General features: G+C 36.5%; 1 protein-coding gene across 2 annotated transcripts in view; it reads right to left on the bottom strand.

Moving 5' to 3' along the window:
• Positions 1–19895, bottom strand: part of LOC139114371 (TBC1 domain family member 2B-like) — a 47235-nt gene that overhangs the window by 18294 nt on the left and 9046 nt on the right. For both annotated transcript variants that reach the window (XM_070676055.1, XM_070676056.1), the window contains 15 exons: positions 19036–19119; positions 13239–13329; positions 11782–11857; positions 9905–10090; positions 9522–9656; positions 8861–9004; positions 7918–8050; positions 7215–7282; positions 6610–6730; positions 5618–5686; positions 5245–5349; positions 4379–4516; positions 3415–3539; positions 2239–2449; positions 483–662 (listed from right to left, as the gene is read on the bottom strand). In XM_070676055.1, coding sequence (XP_070532156.1) covers positions 483–662; positions 2239–2449; positions 3415–3539; positions 4379–4516; positions 5245–5349; positions 5618–5686; positions 6610–6730; positions 7215–7282; positions 7918–8050; positions 8861–9004; positions 9522–9656; positions 9905–10090; positions 11782–11857; positions 13239–13329; positions 19036–19119 — 1866 coding nt within the window. The remainder of the gene's footprint in view (positions 1–482; positions 663–2238; positions 2450–3414; positions 3540–4378; positions 4517–5244; positions 5350–5617; positions 5687–6609; positions 6731–7214; positions 7283–7917; positions 8051–8860; positions 9005–9521; positions 9657–9904; positions 10091–11781; positions 11858–13238; positions 13330–19035; positions 19120–19895) is intronic.

The raw sequence follows: 19895 nt of genomic DNA, 5'->3' as shown, positions 1-19895 counted from the left end.
TGTAAAAGTACCTGCGAATGGCACTTCTTAACCACAATGGCCGGTTCTACAGGTCTGGGTGTTCACACCATTGTGATTTCTCAAGATGTCAGTGACCTCAGTTGGTTTGCCCGTCATCGTGATGGATATAACGTTGTTGCCACATTTCGATCCAGAAACAAGTATGGTGTAAGTATGAGTGATTGGTTTGTATGGAAACACGCTTGTTGTATTGCAGTCGCGTTGTGTGCTTGTGACAAAACTGTAAAATCACAATTGGTCAGTGAGCCATTCTTTCACTGCACATGTATGGTAAAGAGGCTTCAAGATATATGCTCTGTCAGAACACTAGGGTAGGCCTGGCATTCAATCCATAGCATTTGCCTTTGATCTCAAAAATGGCATAAAATTACAACCGCCATTATTCAAGACTGAAAAATAAACACTCCTTGACCTACACTGGTTAATGTTCACAGAGAATTTTGTTCAATGAAGATACTTACCTGAACAAGCCCTTCGACATCAAAGCTGAGTTTTGCTATGGACTTCATCTGTCTCATGATGGATATGGTGTCACATTCCTGCAGTAGCTTGTTTTCATGAATCTTCATTATGGCCAGTGAAAATCGGAACAAGACAATGGGCCCTTCTAGGAAAAAGCAGTCCCAGATTCGTAGCAAAGTCTGAATCAAAGAGAAAGGCAATGCACAGATTATTATTTTCCATAACGGGACAGTAGCCAGATCATACTACACGTACTGGATCTTTGTGTATAAATTGTTTTTGTAAAAGGAAATCCTGCAACATTATATGTGTCACTACGCAATCTTCTTATTGGTCCAGGCTGGGTACAATAATGAAAATCAGGTTTTCACATCAAAAGCAGAATATTTATGGCTTTTTCTTTGCAACAAGTTGAGTGTGCAACAAGTGTGTGAACACTGGAAGAAAAGCAACATTACATCCAATTCTTCTGCTTAAACTCTACGGAAACTGTGTGATATGGATCAAAATTGATTAATCCTTTTTGGGCCAAGCACCAGTAATGTGACATTGAACTTGAATTAACTTTCCTAACTTGGTTTTGTTTGAATTGGAGTATGTCAAGGTTAGGTGTTTGCATATGATGCTTCCACAGTAAATCTATGATTCCCACATCTGCAGCTACTGTACATGTAGCTAAGGGTCATCAAGAATGGGGGGGGTCATAAAAATCAGACAAATATAGTTGGAAACGATAGCTGAGCAGAGTGTTGGCTGTCCGCATCATTACTTTAAATCTCACTGAATAATACATGTACATGTAAGTATCAATCTTAAGATTTTCCCTGATAAACTTACTGTTCATGAGTTGCACAAAATCTGAAGCTGTCTTCCTGTCAATAAATGTCAAAGCTAAATGTAAAAGTAGTTTCTCACTGCAAACACAATTGTGATTGCCAGGAAGGCATAGATTGTTTTGTCAACTTACAAAGCTCTCATCAAGGTCAAAGTCATACCACTGATACCAAAACTCCTTGACTACCATTGCAAATGTTATCCCATATATCAAGGATATGAATATACACCCGTATATGACTTCACTGAAATTTTTCAGCACTCAAGGTACAGGTGTAATGAAATTCACAGAGTGCTTGAAATTTTGGGTGTTCATGATAGTGAAAGGGTTAAATTCAGCAATACTACATCAATGACTGCTGCAAAAGGTCTCATCCCCCAAGTTCTCTCTTAAAGATTGTATCATCAGAGCCTAAGTTCATGTCCAACAAATCCTGTCATTGATCATTATGTTCAGAGTCATCTCTACTAGCATTATTAAAAGGTCAGAGCTGTAACTTTTCAATAATTTTTTTTTCAGTATTTTTGTTTTCAATGCTTAATACAACTTCTTGTTCTACTCTCCAAAGTTTATTAGAATATATGACCAATTATGGAATACTTGAAGGCTGGCAGCCTACAGTATCTGAATAAAATTATGTATGTGTGTATGTTGAGATAAACAGTATTCAGCTTGTCAATGCAGCCTGTACAGGTGTTGACTGCACTGTTATTATTGAAAAGTGAATACTGGTCTGGACTTCAAATGTAAATAATAGATGCAGTACAGACATTGTACCGACAAGATAAATAGTCAGTGTTTCCCCATGCTTTGGAGAGTCGAACAAGAAACGGTAAATTACAATAAAAACGAACTTTGAGAAAAAATTATCAAGTGCAGCTACTGGCTATGTAACTTTTCTCTCTCACCACCAGACTCACCTGAAATGGTACACTATCAAAGAAGATTGACATGAACCAATTCAATGTGATTGTTGAGAGATCAATTTCCACACTGGTGATGTGTTGATGAAGATGAGGCAGTTTCTGCTCCAACAGCTCCTTGAGAACACACTGATCTGCCTGGGCGCCAATCAACATACGATCAAAGTAGTTGTCTGGAAAGAATTTTTCCACAATGGTAACCAGGCACCTGGAGGGAAAAAAATTTGATCAGCAAAAAATATATATACATTACATAACTTAACAGTGTGTATCTATGACCATCATATGCAAATTTATATGTTTAGTGCCTTCACACCTGACACCCAGGTACTGGGGTACATGTAGGGGTCAACTTATCCTGTTGAAAACAATGGGATTGCAACAAAGTCTGAAGGTAAAAGTGTTATTTATTGGTAAGGCTAGAGTAATTAAATTCTTTGTTTTGAGTCCACTCCAAATTTTGAAAATAGGTGGGTAAGATGTTCAAAAACACACAGAAAATTTCAAACACACAGGTTTTACATTGACTGGATTGTTTTCATATAATATGAGAACCCACTCAGGAATCAAAGCAGAAACTTCTATTTCACCTGCACAATTTACACTACAATGTGAAATTCTACAAGTATTCAGGCTTTTTGAGTACATTTTACACAATTTTTTAATAAAGATGTTGGCAATAAAAATACAAGGTAGAATCCAATTCAACTGCACCAGTGTTCAACACAAAGGAATTTTGAGGGGTAGGCAGCTCCTTTGTGTTTTTAGCATTATATTCATATGTTAATAACAATACAAAAGAATCCATTTTCACAACAAAAGAATATGTAAATTAAATACTGTTATGTAAATTGGCTGTCCTTCTGTTTTTCCAAGCTATGGAGAACACTGTGCACTGTGTTTTTCCATGAAAATCTCTTACAACCTATGCATGTGGGGACCCCCAAATCAAAGAATTTCATTACTTCAGCCAAACTGTGTGTTTACTGGTACAGTCTTGATTTGACCTCTTGCAACAAACTGGTACATGTCTTCAACACAAACAAATGTGACATCCCTTGTCGGTACGCAGAGTACCCAAATATGGAACAGATGTATAGAGGAATACAGGTTCTATGCCCATTCAACTGGTTAAGGTGACTGGTTGATTGTACAATGTACTGTCAATCTTACCAAAATGCCATCTCAGCATCCATGTACAATAAACACGTGGCCACAATGAAGTTCAACCCCTGACAGTAACCAATCTCTGGGTTGTGGATACAAAACGCCTTCAGAACTTCATCTAGCTCAGAGATCTGCGCATCAAAGAGGAAGACACAACCAACATGTATAAATGTAAACGCTCTTTTATGTATTTTTTAATCAAATTAACTTACTTCATGATAAACTTTCAGAAAAATGGCTGACGCTTGTGTGATATATTCTTCACTGGCACATATGGAATGGAGACAAAGAAGAGAGCTAACAAGCTATATACAGAATTCTGATTCAGTGACAGAATATTCCATGAAAAAAATCAAAATATGTGTGAATGTTGCCAAAAATAGACAATTCAGGCTTGTGTTCTTGCATGCAATGACTTTCTTTCAACCTGAAAGTAGCACTTGTATTTTATGGTAAGGTAAAACGATTGAGACTATATTTAAAATGATTTATACAAAACTCAAACATGCTCAAACTCGCGACTGGATAAATTACAAAATTCCTCAGTGTTATTTTGAAGAAGGCAGTTAAGGTAGTATGTGCCTCGAAAATGAAAGACTTAAACTTTTGCTCAAACTTTCCTCATCAGAATTTCAACCATTCTCTTTCCAAATCAACAATCTTAATCGAGGTCACTGCGTAAAAGTTTGGAAGTAAGGAAACAAATTACCCAACATTTTGCGATATTTGAAATTCAAATTTGCCACCATATCTGTGGTAACTCTACATGTATGGGGAAAAAAGCAAATTTTTGATTTTCGATAAACTAAGACAGTGAAATTTTGTCTTTCTCCAAGAGCTTTAAAATTAGCCCCCATAAGTGGTAGATCAGAAAAAACTTGTAGAAATTTGATAGGCCAAATATCTGTCCCTGAGGCGCATTCAACCTTAACAGAGACAGATAGCATTTTTAACCAGTATAAAGACACACCTTATCTGAGCCAGTGTCTTTGAAATGAATATTCTGTGGCATTGTTCTCAATAGATCCAGCTCTATCTGTCTCTGGTAGGAGTTTGTGATGATACTCTCTGGTATCTGAGAAACTAAAGATTTGTAATACCCTTCACCCTGAGATGAAAAACAAAAACACAGAAAGCGATTAGCATTTCAAATCAAAACACTGTTTTATAAATCCTAGAAATACTGGTCACATATAACTCTGGGTTCATGCAACTGTTAAAATTTGTATAATGTGATGGGTCTGACCAACACAATTTAGCAACCAATAAATACAAAATACCATGTGCATATTTAAAACACAGAATAGCAATAAATGGTGAAAGATGTAGGGAAGATCTAGGGAAGAGGACAGGTTTTGCATAATGATTTATGATAGATGACAATGATGAGAGAAAGATGATCAAGTGCTACAATGGCTGTATTGTTTACTCTTCTACTTTTTCTCAAAATTACAAAATAGATTTCCTTATTAGGACCAGTAGCTATAACTTTTGATGATGTTTTTCACTATTGTATTTCAACACCAACTTCTTATTCTAATCCCCAAAGCACATTGAAACACCCAATTTTCAGCTCGTCAGCTAAGTTTCCAAATGTGTAAGTATATTTGTTATCATTGACATTTGAATTTCAATTCACCTGTAAACAATAAACATGCAATCTATGCATATGCTGGCTGAGTTGACAAGCTCACCACTTTGTATATCAACATACTCTGAGGAGTAGAGAGTAGAACAAGAATTCTTTATGAATCAAGTGTCAGGCCAGTAAAAATTTCAGATGTGAAAGTATTATGGGTAGGTCAAAGGTCAGCTGAAATGGGTATAATCACAAACCTTGACAGCTCTGATGTCTTGTACATGGTTCATTGCCAGTTGTGTCCACACTTTTAGCCGGTGTTGACTCGGAATGCCATTCCGTACCAAATTCTGAACCTGGGGCTGTTCCGAGGAATGAGAGAATATCAAAGCATTATCGCAGGGCACAATTTCTCTGAGAAAAGAAGTACATCTGAATGGTCCTTAAAATCAAAACTTGCTTGATGGAAATTGGAAAAGAACCATGGAATCATTTTTTGTTCAAATTTCTTTCTAAATTGAACATCAGATCTAGTATTTTTCAATCAAAGGTACATGTACATGTACAAGTAAGACAACAAACACGACATTCTAAATTCCACAATTTATAAGTTTCTGGCAGTTTACTCACTGTATTGTGTAAATCGTTTGTGTGTTCGGTCAGGAACTTATTCCACCGACTCTGGTGATTTTCTTGTTCCTGAGAAAAAAAATTTAGTTACTAACAAAATTTACTCACAGAATAGTTATACAAGTTTCACATAGACGACAGTAAAACAGACAAAGCAAATACTAGTAAATCCAAATTTTGATTTCTCCCTGAACCCCTGTCACCAACATGATTTAACCATGATGATTTAACCCTATTCTATTGTTTTCATAGGTGACAAGGGACCTGTACAAAGACAAATAGGGTACAAACACTCAATCTTCTGGTACTCAATGCCTGATAAATACCGCTAGGATTCGAAAGCAAAACATGTGGCATCCAGTCGCCTAGCGGAGAGGCAACAGACAGAAATGATGCAAGTTGAATTAAGTGAAAACATTGTGATTGAAACCAAATGATGAGAAGAAAACCAGAAATGTCAGCCTTATAGTGGCAATTACATCAAACTGAGGGGCAAATTTCACAAGATGGACAGACATGTTGTCATTTGCATGTATCTAGGATATGTAATATTTTGTTTTTAAGTTGGTACATGTATGACTATTGTCTGCCCTTCTAGCTCACTTCATGATGAGGAGCAGGATGCTATCCATTTCTGTAGAGTTTAACCCTTTCAATACCATGGTTGGCCCAATCCCATAGTTTTCAACGGTAAAGTTGGACCTCTATATAAGAAAATGGGGGGTGAAAGGGTATGTTGATATGGATATTTCTAACTACTGTATAGTATTCTCTGTGTAAATTACTGAGAAAGTTTCAGGATTGAAGCTAAAATAATTCAGTGGATATGAGACGAGTTCATTTACAGAATCAACAGATTTTCAGGTTCACATGGCATCTTCTGTGTGTGATTTCTAGCCTGTAAACTCACAGCATAGTGTCTTGAGGCAGGACCTACAAAGCAGCCCTACTGTACAAAAACTGTGACATCACTGCCTCAGAATTGTTCTTACCTTCATCTGTGAAGTGTAGTGTTGATGTAACAGTTGACAGAGGTAGTGCAGGGTAATGCCTTGGTTGCCAGGCTGGTGTTGAAAGCCATGCTGATCAACATGTCCTGTGGTAAGTACTGTCCTGCAGAATTCAAGATAGATGGTACGGAATGAATTATCACTTCACTAGTTTTTGGAAGTTAACATATTGTAAGTGATGTGATACATGTAAGTGAACGTATCATGAGACCAGAGACTGCAGAAACTTAATAGACTACTGTGATCTGAAGGGATTCCTTTCTTATCCTATAATTTTTGGAAAAATATCCTTTAACTTTTGGAAAAATGGGGGTGGGGAGAGGATCTATTGTGTTAGTCTCAATATAAATTGCAATACCTGAGAACAACATGATATTAATTATGAGTGGCAGCAGCAGAGATATTCATTTTTACTATGTACATGATTTGCTTCCCAGTCAGACCGTAGCTTTCCATTCAGCATAGAATCACTTGTTTGCTTTTAATTTGAAGTGGAAAGATGTGTTGGTATGTAAGTAAGACAGTTATCATGGCAACCAGCACTACTGTCAATCTCAGTATAGAAAGGGCAGACAAAGACTGCATACCTTGCATCCGGAAGTTTTGGATCTGTCAGCCTGCACTCATCCAGTAATTCTGATATCCTGGTCAAGTGCTACAATTAAAATACAGTGAGACTTTAATGAAACTACTGTAACATATCTTTCCATGAAAGGTGAAAAGTCATTAGGTCGTATCCGTTAACCTTGTGATGGTTATTCCAATGAGTGAAACATACAGCATTCTTCAGCATTTTAATATTGCTTACTGTTCATGACTGTGTACCAGCCTGTATGTGTATGTGTGTGAATAGCCATGGCATATTTTTTTTGGTGCCATGGCGTATTTTTTAAATGATGTTACTTTTATCCCAAAGGCCACTATTTAACCATGCAATTACACACAGATGATGTGAAATTGATACACAAAGCGATAAACTTTCAGAAAAGTTTGTTATTCAATGGCCACGGAAATTGTGATTTTGTAAATATTGAATGTTTGTCACTGGTACAAACTGAGCTAGGGAGTTCATCTGCATTTGAAAACGCATTGCACCATGTGGTGACATGTGCCATGCTTCTTTTTGACTCCCTAGAACAGTAGCAATTAGTAAGTTAACAACATTTGCAGCAAGTCTGCTCATTCATCAACAATTAGTTTATTTACTTGAGATCAAAACAAACTTCATCTCCAAATAATTGTAAATATTCCAATATATATCTTGAAAGTAGAAATTGATCGAGAACTTACAGCATCTCCACCAAATAAGCACAGCTGTAATTCATGAGGTCCTTCACCAGTGGACACTGAGATACAACTCTGCAGTAGAAATACATAGTCTCTCTTCAGTTTCTGGATCTCAGATTCATATTCCAGAATTTTCCTGAAATTGAGCAAAGGTGGTGAAACAAACACATTACAAATGAAATATCAATACTCTTTGGTATCTTATTTTATTTCATATTTACTTGTCTATATTTAAATATTTGTTAAACTGTACATTTGCTCAACAATAAGTTGTTGCTTTTTTGGTCACAAATAATAAAGAGTTCACATGGTACTTAAAAGACTGTTTCATTGCTTATGTCTAAACTGTCATTTACGAGAGGCTACATGTAAAATTTTATTAAAGAATTTTAAGGAATTGATCTGTTCTTAAGCATATACATTTGTACATGTACAGAAGAATACAGATATGACAAACTATTTTTTTGGCAAATTGATATTTTTAACACATAGCGTGTCAGGCCTATCACTTCCCCATAGGTTGAATCAGTATAATGCAGCACTGAGCAAAAACTTCTGCATATTTTCACTCTGTAGTACTCAGCATGGTTTTTTATGTACAGTGGGATTTATTAATGCATTTACAGTATCAATGTTTTCAGGGCTCATCAAATGTTCAAGTCTTTGTCAAAACACAGCATATGAGTCAACGTGCCTCATTTGTTTTAACCAACTTGACCTGATGGTGATGTATGAACTTGGCAGGATGAGGGTTATAGCCTTGTGGGGATCTCAGTCAATAACATCTTTTGAGCAACTGGTATCCCATAGCAAGTTCAAAGCTTCTGATTTCAACTAAAGAAGCTGCAGAAATTGACCGCTGTCTCTGTGGTATCACAGCATCACTTCAAAGTATCATGCTACAGCTATAAAGTGACTGGTCAGTACCCTAGCTTGTGTGACTTACTTGTCTCTCTCAGTAATTTTCTTGTCATCTCGCTGTTTGTGTTTGGATAGCTTTTGGATTTCATTGTTGAGGAAGACTGCATGGTCTTGAAGTTCTCTACACTTGTCCTTCATTTTCTGAGTATGATTGTTGGGATCAGATCCCCTGAAAAAGAAAATCAAATTGTATTATCCAGATTTGCTCTATATATCAGCCATTGTTTTGATTAGCAAGGATAGATGTAACCAGGATTTGAAATCAGTCCTTGTGTGTGTATGTGGAAACTCAGATTTGCAACTTCTACCATATGCTTGGACTTGAGACAAAAAAACCATAATTCAGTTTGAAAACTATCTATATGCACTAGAACAATTAACAAATTTATTTCTGATTGTAAAAGCTACTGTATTAGTATCCACATCTTTCTTTTCTCTTCGAAATGGAGTTCAACCAACCTACCATAGCACAAAAAAATTTGCTTTTATCACCGTAGAGGGCGCTATATCAGGCATGATGATCTGCATAAAAGGAGCTGATGTCACACTTTTCTGTAGTTTGCCTTTTTCTTGTTAAAAAACTGAACAACAAACACATAGCTTTTGCGATTAGAAAAGTATGTTTAAACTTCCCTTAGAATGCACAGCCAAATGGAAAATTGTCAAACTGAACCCTGGCAATGTACCTTTTTGTGGACTGCATAGTTTCCAGCAAATCTACTTGTTCTGATAAGTCCACAATAGCTTTCTCCCTTGCCTCCAATAGTTCTCTGTATGCAAGGTCTCTCCTCTGATGCCGTTTCAGCTCTTTCTTTGTAGTACTGGAAAAAAATAGAAAACATTTTATCCAGTGTAAGACCTAGTTGAGGAAAACATCACATACTGTATGCATAGAATGGCTGGAAAAAAGACAAACAAATGCGAGGCCAGTCAGTTTTGTTTTGTGGTACGTATGAGAGCAAGAATGCATAGAATGACTTGTTGGTGATAGAAAATCATGTTTATTTAAACATGAACTCAGAACTTTCGCACTTTTTTCAACGAAAAATCACAACTTGTTGTCACTCACTCAAGTTCTTCCCGTATTTTACGCAATTGTGTCCTGAGGGCGATGTTCTCGTCGTTCACTGACAACTTCCCTGAGAGGGCCACATAACCATCGCAAATTCCACTTTCCTCTAGCCCCTCTGTTTCTGGAGCACTTAAATATGATGATGACGGGCTATCACCGTTCTCTGTGCTTTCTGAGGTGACACTGCATGGATAAAGACAAAGAAGTCATAAGAACACGCTATGAAAGACTGTAGAATACTGGTGAAATGCTGAGTCATGGTGTGATTGAACACTATCCTAGGGGGTATTTTTCTGTTAAAGGGCCAGTAGCTGTAACTTTTGATGATTTCTCACTATTTTTTGTTCTTAATGTCAACCACACTTTCTTGTTCAACTCCTCAAAGCATGTTGAGATACACAATATTCAGCTTGCAAACTCAGCCTGTATATGTGTAGACTGCATTGTTATTATTGACTGGTGAATTCTGGTTCGGACAAGAATTCAAATGTAAGCAATAACAGTGTATTTTACATGTATAGATGCTGTGTTGAGAAGCTACCGTACATGATGGTATTTCAGCATGCTTTGCGGAGTAGTACAAGAATTTGCCACTGACATTAGACTGGCCCCAAGTCGCCTGGTTTTTCTCGGCAGCTGAGTTACTGGCTGGCCAAGCACAAGGCATTCACCACACAATCTACACAACAGCCTACCACTTAGCGTGACGGTCTACTGAGGTTTAGTCCTTCAATTCATTATATGTTTTGATACATATGTACCCACAGACTTGGAGCAAGTCTACATTGACATGTACAAAACAACAATAATGAAAAAAAAACATCAAAAGTTACAGCTCCCAGTCCTTTCCATGACAAAAGGGCTCCCTAAGATGAGCAGAATACCACAATAAGAAAGAGAAGGCCCAGTATACTTCTGGTGTGCCAGGGGTTGAATATCTACTTGTCAAACAAAGAAATTATATGATTAGCCTGTACCTGCAGGAAGTATTACAATTCACATGCTGTGGAACAAAAATAGAGAATTACAATTCTGTGTGCTTTGATTCTTTGTATGTAGACTCTCGGATTGAATTTTCAATGCGTCATATCAACAGGGGTTGAACAAAAGGAGCACAAGAGCACTGTGGTTTCCTGCTGGAGAGAAAGTTACCAGGGAATAAAGGAGCTTATTAAGACACAGAAAGGTTACAGGTACACATGACTGTCATGTGGTTTACATGCAGAGTAATGCAAGGACACACTCCACACAGTAGGCACTCTCAGAAGCCTTGTACCATTGTAACAACCTGCCGTTAAAATGCTTATTCAAAGCCAACACAGACTGAGAATGCACCAGATTATCCAAAAATCACTGAATAATGAATATATGATTTTGTTTTGTACACGTAGATATCTCCATTTGGTGAAAAAAGGCGCGCCTAAGTTTCCAATGTGATGCGCAGTGTAAATATCGATCACATGCATTTTGTTATGCTACCAGTATTTGTAATGCACTTGGGGTAGTTGCACATGATTTTATAGATTTGCACTTACATATGTAAAATTTTTTCATGTAATACCACACTGAACCACTCTCCAGGTGTGTCACCAGTGCTATTTACAGCATAACAATCTCAGTGGAAAAACTCTCTTGCGTTTTTGATGTAGTTCTTTCTTATCCTTAACATTGGCAAAGCTGCAAACGTATAATGCTTCATACTGTATACTGTTCATCAGACTTCAAGGCTTATATAAACCTAAACCCATCTTTTTCAGAGCAACATCTGCACACATTCAAGTAAACACTGAATATTGTACAGCTACATGTATTCCGGCTCTGTGACAATATGTTTGTTTACCTTATTCTTGACCTGTGACAATGTGTCTGTTTACCTTATTCCTGTAAATGAGTCCAATGACTGACCGTCTTGGTCCTGATGGATATGATTTAATGCCTGTCTTCTCTTCCCTGTAGTAAACAATAATATGGCAAAGCAGACATTAGAAATATCATACTTTGTAAGAGACATAAATATTTCAACTTTTTCACAAACATTTCCCTTTAACCTTGGAAAGCAGTAATTTTGCCCACCAAAATTTTAGTGCAACATTTTACCAATTTTTATGAATTTTCTGTAATCTTTTTTCATCAAAACTTTGGCAAAAATCTGAAAAAAATTGACTGAGGTACATTTTATAAAGGCAACAAATATTGACTTTGGTGCTCAAAGGGTCAAACAAGTTTGGACTCAACATAGTAATAAACAATGTTGGACAGAACAATTGTCGGTAATACTGTCAAAGAGGTAACCTTCAATGCCAGAGAGTTAGCATGCATACATCAGTGCACCTGTACAACTCTCTGTCTAACCTTATACAGCTTATACTCTATATTCTCAGGGACAGTGAAACAAATTTTGTCACAAAAATCTGAAAAGAAATCCCCTTTGAGGTAGTATGTGCCTAAACTCGAAACTTCAACTTACGCTCAAACTGTCCTTGAATAATTCACTTTTCAAAAGTCAATTTTTTATAACAAATTCAAGACAAGAAATAATTCAGTTACTTCACATGGTTCATAAACAGTCAATACAAGCAGCAGACTACAAAAGTGTTGGAAAAATGTGGGAGTCCAAATATCTGTCCCCAGACACATTCCTTCCTTGTGTAAATGAAACACATGCTAGACAGCAAGACATAGACAAAATATCAAGTGACATAAACTACAGTGATAGAGGCGAGGCACAACTGTTTTACAATTTGCTGTGTCACATTCACATTCTGTGTAAAATAATGTTTTTTCAAATTTCCCACAAGCATAAATTTTCAATGCATATGGTTTTGTTGATATGTGAACAAAAACAATGAAAAGGATATACAATGTTTACAAAACATACCAGAGTAATTTTCAACATTATGAACAAATAACACAGACAACACATGATGAGTACTTACTCTGATAAAAACCAAATTACTTATGATGGGTAAATGTTTACCTTTAGCTGTCATGAAGTATAATAGCTCTTGACATACAGACATTTGACAAAAGGTGACCTTTGACATTGACCTGTGATCTTCCTCATCTGTTCTACAGTACATTGTCTAAAACACTGATTCATGTTTCTGACAAAGTTTAACAAAAGTTTAAAGTTTAACAAAAGTTTAAGGCTTAACCTAGTTTTGTTATTTTCTAAATTCAACATCCAAGGTGATGAACACAAGGTAAAATCCATTGTATTTTCATTTTTTTGAAGCAATGCTCATATCTATTTTTACATTTTTCTGACTGTTGGAAGACATTTTGAAGCTTGCAAACTCTGTGATTTGCAAACTCAGCTAGCTTTACTCACCTATACTTCCTGAGTCAGTGTTGTCTTCCAACTCATCGTCATCAGATTTAGCTTCAGCTGCGACTTCGACTCCTTCAGTTACTTGACCAGACTATGAAACCAAAAAAATAACATACGGGTACCTGTTTTAAAAACTCTGAACACAAAAAAGATTTCTCAACAATCAGGTCATTTTGACACCGTTACCGATAGGAACATTAATTTTTTTAAACAACAATCTTGCAAATTAATCAATTTTTGTGTTCAGTACGTTTACATGTAGGTCTTGTTAAAATTAAATTATTGTGCAAACACAAAAATTCAAACACACGCATACCATATTGGACTTGAAATTTCTATGGTGATAAGGAAGTGGTTCACACACACAGTTTATTTGTACATGCAAAGATAGGCACTTGAATAATATACAGTATTTCACTCTATACACTCATGACAAAGCGAATACACTGTCATGTGTTTATCCAAATAACAAAATCCTTAATAGTTTTAATGTCTGACAATCACAATTTGCTTTGCTCCAAAAATAATACACTATCTGGAACTCTGTATGAAAAAATATTGCTTACAGATTCCAGAAACAATAGACTTAGAATATTTATAGCACATCAAATATAACAATACAGTGGTATTTAACCTTTAGTGTTTGATTCTTATCTTCTGACAGTTTTGAACTCGGAAACTTGGATGAAAATTTCTGATCTATAGACTAGATTTACTGCCGTTGGCAAGTACACTTTGTGACTCATCACTGTTGTGCAATGGAAACACAACTGCCATTTTTCACAACTTTGGATGAACTGATCTGTGTAAGATTTCTTCACAGTATCCTGCAACAGTTTGACATTTGAAATACTGGGTAAATTCCTCAATCATTGCCCCGACCTTTTGCTGTATAAATGTCAGATAACCCCGTTTTGTGTTAAGTAGACTTCATGTGTCTGGACAATCACAAATCACGGAAATGGAAATTCAGATATGCAGTCTAAATCATTGTTTATGTCTGCCTTCTGTACTGGTACATATAAAGAGTTATTCCTTGTGAATGACAGTGGACATAAACATGAAAATTTGACTAAACTGGCAAGCAGGCAATTAACCCCGAACACTTTTTGAATAAAAATTTTTTTTAGTCTAATCTGACACCTAGAGCTACATGTAGAATCACACTTGCTGCAACCACAGGCAAGGAAACTAGTCTGTGCTGTAACACTTAAAATTTTAAACAGCTCTTAGCCTTTTCCAGTCCTTTTCTTATTATCAACTTGACTTATTATCAACTGATATTCAGTACATGTACACACATTATTCAAATCTTTTGTTGGCAGAAACCTAGAGTGATAGACACTTTCACAATGAATTTCCCCTTTTCAAGGACACATGTTGCAAATACACACTACATACGATGTATAAAAGATATATTTCTTTTTGAGGAAAATAGAGGTAATTGTTAGGCACTGAACTCCGGAACTTAAGCATCACACCCCTTTGTTTAGTATAACAGAGGACATTATGGTATTTTGAGCCACAGTGCCATCCCAATTAAAGGTACTCATGGTCAGAGGTCAAAATGATGATGCCGTCATGACAACTGCGGATGGAAGTGAAACTAGGTTACATGCGTCTCAAGAAACACAGACAGCCCTGCACATATTTCACAGCTCCTCCCACACACATTTCAATTCCCCATCTCTTAAATCTTGCCCCTTTTGACATTTGGGTACAAGTTGACTGTGGCGATAATGAGACATTTGTGTCTGTTGTATACATGTACCGGTACAATGTTTGAATATATTTCACTTTTCTGCTGTGCAATTCGTCTCAGATCGTGAGTACCAAATGCGCTGTTCTATTCATGCAACAGAAATATGTCGAGGAGCAGCATGTATTGATGTATAATTCACTATCACTTTGATAAGCCAGCGCTGTCAAATTCCTATTCAAAATTCTATTTTTATACAGTACTGTACAGTACAGTTGATATTGTAGGTACATACAGAGTCTTGCTTTAAGTTTTGAGTCAATGATAAAAGATCATATGATTTTCACATGGTGGATTTTTTGTTGAAGCCAGCGTGAAGTACTATTACGGTCATTCATAGCATTAGCAATGTGCTGCCTTCAATCACAGCCAAATCCGTATACAGCTATTTTCACTTCAAACCCGCCCGTATAATGTATCCCCTACCATTCATTTCACAACTTTTAGTCTCAGTTCAGGCATTGCTTGATTTCTTATATTCATATTTATGACATGCTTATAAAATACATGTGATGTAAACTCCTGAGCCATACAAAGTGTATGGTAATATAATATCAGAATAACAGAGAGGCATATTACATCCAGGTAATACATGTACTGCTGAAATTATAATCTGCTTGATTTCAAATTCTGCCGGTCCAGCATACCATCAAACTCTCTATGTATATGTTCTGAATAACATGCCATGGTGACTCGTCTCTGAACTGAAGCTTCACTCTGCCTTTCGAAAAAGATTGAGAAATTTGATGCTGAACAGCCAATTGTCAATAAACCAGTAAACCAAGATCAAATGGGCAAATAAAATACACTATTTACAGATGATTTAGGGCATTTGCACCTTGCAATGGTGGCTGGTGGAGGCAAACTTTGCAAATCTCTCTATCCACACAAGATTTAATCTCTTCACCATGAAAACTTATTGTCTGTGGGGTTTTTTTCAACAAAAGTTGATCTTTACACACAGAAATGGGATGAAAGATTGATTGATACAGACCAAGCTAAGTTGTTCAAATGTAGGTACTCGCGTGTGTATGTTCTCATGACATGCAGGGTTTTAGTTTCCTTCATTGAAATAACTATTGATACAATTACAAAACATTTGAATTATAAATTCGTGTTATCTTATATGAAACTATTATCACAATCAATCATACACAGGCCATAGACTTACAAATATGGAAGACAATTAATTTCAAGCACATTTCTGTTTTCCTATAACTTCAAACTTTCGAAAGTGACTCAATAAAAACTGAAACACACCAAACATTATGTGATAAGCTGCTCATCAACTGAAGTTATTCTCTGAACAACGATCAGACCCATGAATGTGACGTAATTATGTCAATTTGTATGTACTGTTAGCGGTTTTGTATGTACTGTAATGCGTAAACAAATTCCAATCAAAGAGATATTAATATGTCTTAAGTCAGAGGTATGTCAGTTTGCCTTGGAGAGCTGACAACCAGTATTAATTCATCCTCATTTTGCTATTTCAAGCTGCTTGTTGTTGGACACCTGCCACTGCCCAAGATGCATCTAAAAATAGCAAAAACTAAAAATTCCAATCCAAGAGAAACTAGAAAGCATTTGCAAGCAAAAGCGAAGTTCCAGAGACCAGAGCAGCGGAAGAAACAAGAGAATGTGTGACAAAGATAGGTGCAGAATGAAAGAGTGCTTTGGATTTTAATATTCAAGCACGTACCTATAGTTAAGGGCTGATAGCAGTAAACAACAGAATACAACTAAAAGCAAGGCAGTCCGGGGAATTACAGTACACAGATTACAAATGCCTACATGTACGGTAAAAACGCAACAGATACATACGGGGGCGACAACGCACGGAAATGTATATCAGACGACATTCTCGCGAGCCAGAGCAATAATTTTAGCTCCGCTGACCTACGCAAAAATCAATCGCTTGACGGGTAGCGCTGAGTTGTTGCCGTAAAGAGGCGCGTGGTTTACGACGATGATCAGACGAGAGGAAACATCGGACCTAGGCCGTTGAAATTGAAAACCGAGGCCACATGCATTTTCATTTGATTAAAAGCACAGAATAAAACAATTTTTATTGCTATGTCGCTGTTTTCACAAGATACTGACCGTTTGATCTTGGAAAGTTGAGTTGCTTTTACGTGCAGCCAACGCATGCCGGTGCGGTGACAGACAGTTGACGAGTATGAATGCCTAGCTCTGCATGGCAGGGCTGTGTTACCGGCGTTACTGTAAACGGCCTCGCAGACTGATATAGGAAAAAACGCTGGTGGCTCCTCAGAAATACGGCGGGCAGTTTCTCCGCCAAAACAGCCGATTTTGAATCCAAATTTTGCATTGAACTTCGTTTTCGAGCACACCCACCTCGCCTAGGTACACGATGTGCCCAGCCGCGCTTGTAAACTAACGGAAAGCCTAATTTTCTCTCTCTATGCGAGCGAAGCGATCGTACCGCCGCCATTGTTATGTCATTAGCATTCGGGCGAAACAGTATAGCCACGTATGGCGAGTATTTAGAGAAAAATAAAATCATAAAGCAACAAAAAACAAAGCGTAAGAAAGCTAGAATTATTAATAGCTGAACGCAATATGATAGTTGAGCAATGCAAAATAAAAAATAAATAAATAAACACACAAGAAATGCCCGTAAAACCCGTCCGAGCTGAGCGATGACGTCATAAGCGTGTCGCAATGCATTCTGGGTAATTAAGGTAAAATTTGTGTATAGCATGTTCTATGATAGTAATACCGGAAATAGAGAAAGAAAGAAAGAAAGAAAGAAAGAAAGAAAGAAAGAAAAAGAAAAAGAAAGAAAGAAGGAAAGTGAGCAAAAACTAACAGTTCCAGAGCTGGTCTCTGGAACTAAATATAACAATTTTTTTTCAATTTTGAAATGTAAAAGACAGATAAACAGTGATCGCTTGATTCTTTACTTAGGATGATAAATGTATAAAACCAAATGGCCCTTTCAAGAGGGGTAGTGCATTTAGTCGCTTAAGGTACAATGTAGAACATGCCTCGGGGAAAGATATTCGGGCTGTCAAATTTTATCAATCTTCTTCTGATCTACTACTTGTGGGGGCTCATTTTAAAGCTCTTGATAAAAGAAAAGTTTTCCCTGTCTTAGTTTTTCGAAAATCAAACATTTTATTTTTTCTCATAGAGTTAACACAGGGATGGCGGCCATTTTGAATTTCACAAATTGGGAAATCTTAGGTAATGTGTCTTTTCTAGTACCAAATTTTGCACGATGACCCCTGATTTTTATTCTTGCCTTGGTAAGATTATGATCAAAAATTTCATTGAGGAAAGTTTGAGCAAAAGTTTAAGTCTTTCACTTTAGAGACGCATACTACCTTAAAGGTATACGAGAATCTTCATTGAGAATTCAATTCATACATGTACATGACGGTGTATAAACATCATTATACTGATGGCACAGTGTGACCTTTTGAAAGAAGGCTACATCGTAACCTCTTTAAGTATTTAGTCATGAATGGAACCGACTTCGTCACTGAAAACAATAAAGTTGGTTCAAGGTTTCGCCTTTGAAAGAGGCAAGACACAATACTACACAACATTATAGAAACCTTTATAATCTATTTTAGCAGCACACTTCTCTTCAAAGGACATTCAAATGCTGCTGACATAAGAATGCTTCTTCTTTTTTTTATAAAAAAAAATGAGAACAGAACTTGTGAACAAATTTCAAACAATTTTCTTGATTTTCACACCAATAGTGTTTTCATTATCTGTGTTGTTCACTGGCATATCCTATTGATCAAAGTCAATCAAAAATTAATGGCCACACTGTGCTATTACTTGTTCCAATGAACACATAGACACATAAGAGATATAGTCATGAACTGCTGATATCAAATGCCAAACACAGAACATACATGCGATGACTGTCAATGAAACCATCACACTGTTTCACCTTAAATCGCCGTGAATTAAAAGTGACATTCTTGTGCCAAAACAAAGATAGCCTTCCTTATATTGACCATACTGGACCATTTTAAACAGTTTGTACTAGAAACTCACCTTATTTTTGGCTTGATGTTTCCGGTATTGTTCCTCATTAAAGTATTGCACTGTGTGTTTCTCTGCGAAAAAGTCTCTTTTTGCCTGTTGATAAAACAAACTTTTAAATTTCACTGTTGACTGATATTACACGCAAATTTAGGATATGAATGCCTTTACTGTAGTGTCTGTTACCTATACTGGAAAAAGAGAGAGACTTTAAGTTCATGTTTCAAAACTACCAGTATGTTTGCTTATCTAAAAATATCAATACCTATTACTGAATAATTTAGTTCAACATGACCTGATCTTCGTTAAGTCTCTGAAACTGCAATTTCATGACGTAATTAAAGTTTAAAGTCCATAAAATTATGAAAACTATATTTTCCTATTCCTTCTCATGACTGACTTCTTGTAAAATGAAAAGCACAAGCCCTGGGGCCTAATTCTATGCTGTCCAAATTCGATGTTCAATAAAACAGGTGGCGATCAAAAATTGATTGTGGAGAAAACATTAAATTCTGAGCCAACAAGGTGGTAAAAAATGCATTTTTCACATGTTTGCACACTGTCTACATACATGTGAACACTTACCAATGTTATGTTTGAATAAATACTTTCACCGTTTTGATAGAAACTATCAAAGTTGTGACAAGGATGGGACGACAACCATGAAACTGAACAGTCGCCTGGAACTCCAACTTTCAAAGTGATATGCTTTGCTACTGTTGGATAACTAGTTGAAATATGCCCAAGCAGATGGTCACATGAAAAAATGCTTTGACGAAAATAGAAACTGGAATATTTTCTCTTCCTTAATCTCCATAGCAACATCAATCAAAACATTAAATTGAATTCTGATCAGGACGGACAAAAATACC

This window comes from Ptychodera flava, chromosome 16, assembly GCF_041260155.1.
Source record: "Ptychodera flava strain L36383 chromosome 16, AS_Pfla_20210202, whole genome shotgun sequence".
In the NCBI taxonomy this organism is placed as follows: domain Eukaryota; kingdom Metazoa; phylum Hemichordata; class Enteropneusta; family Ptychoderidae; genus Ptychodera; species Ptychodera flava.
The sequence above is the reverse complement of the archived record's forward strand: the minus strand, read 5'-3'. Positions and strand labels throughout refer to the sequence as shown.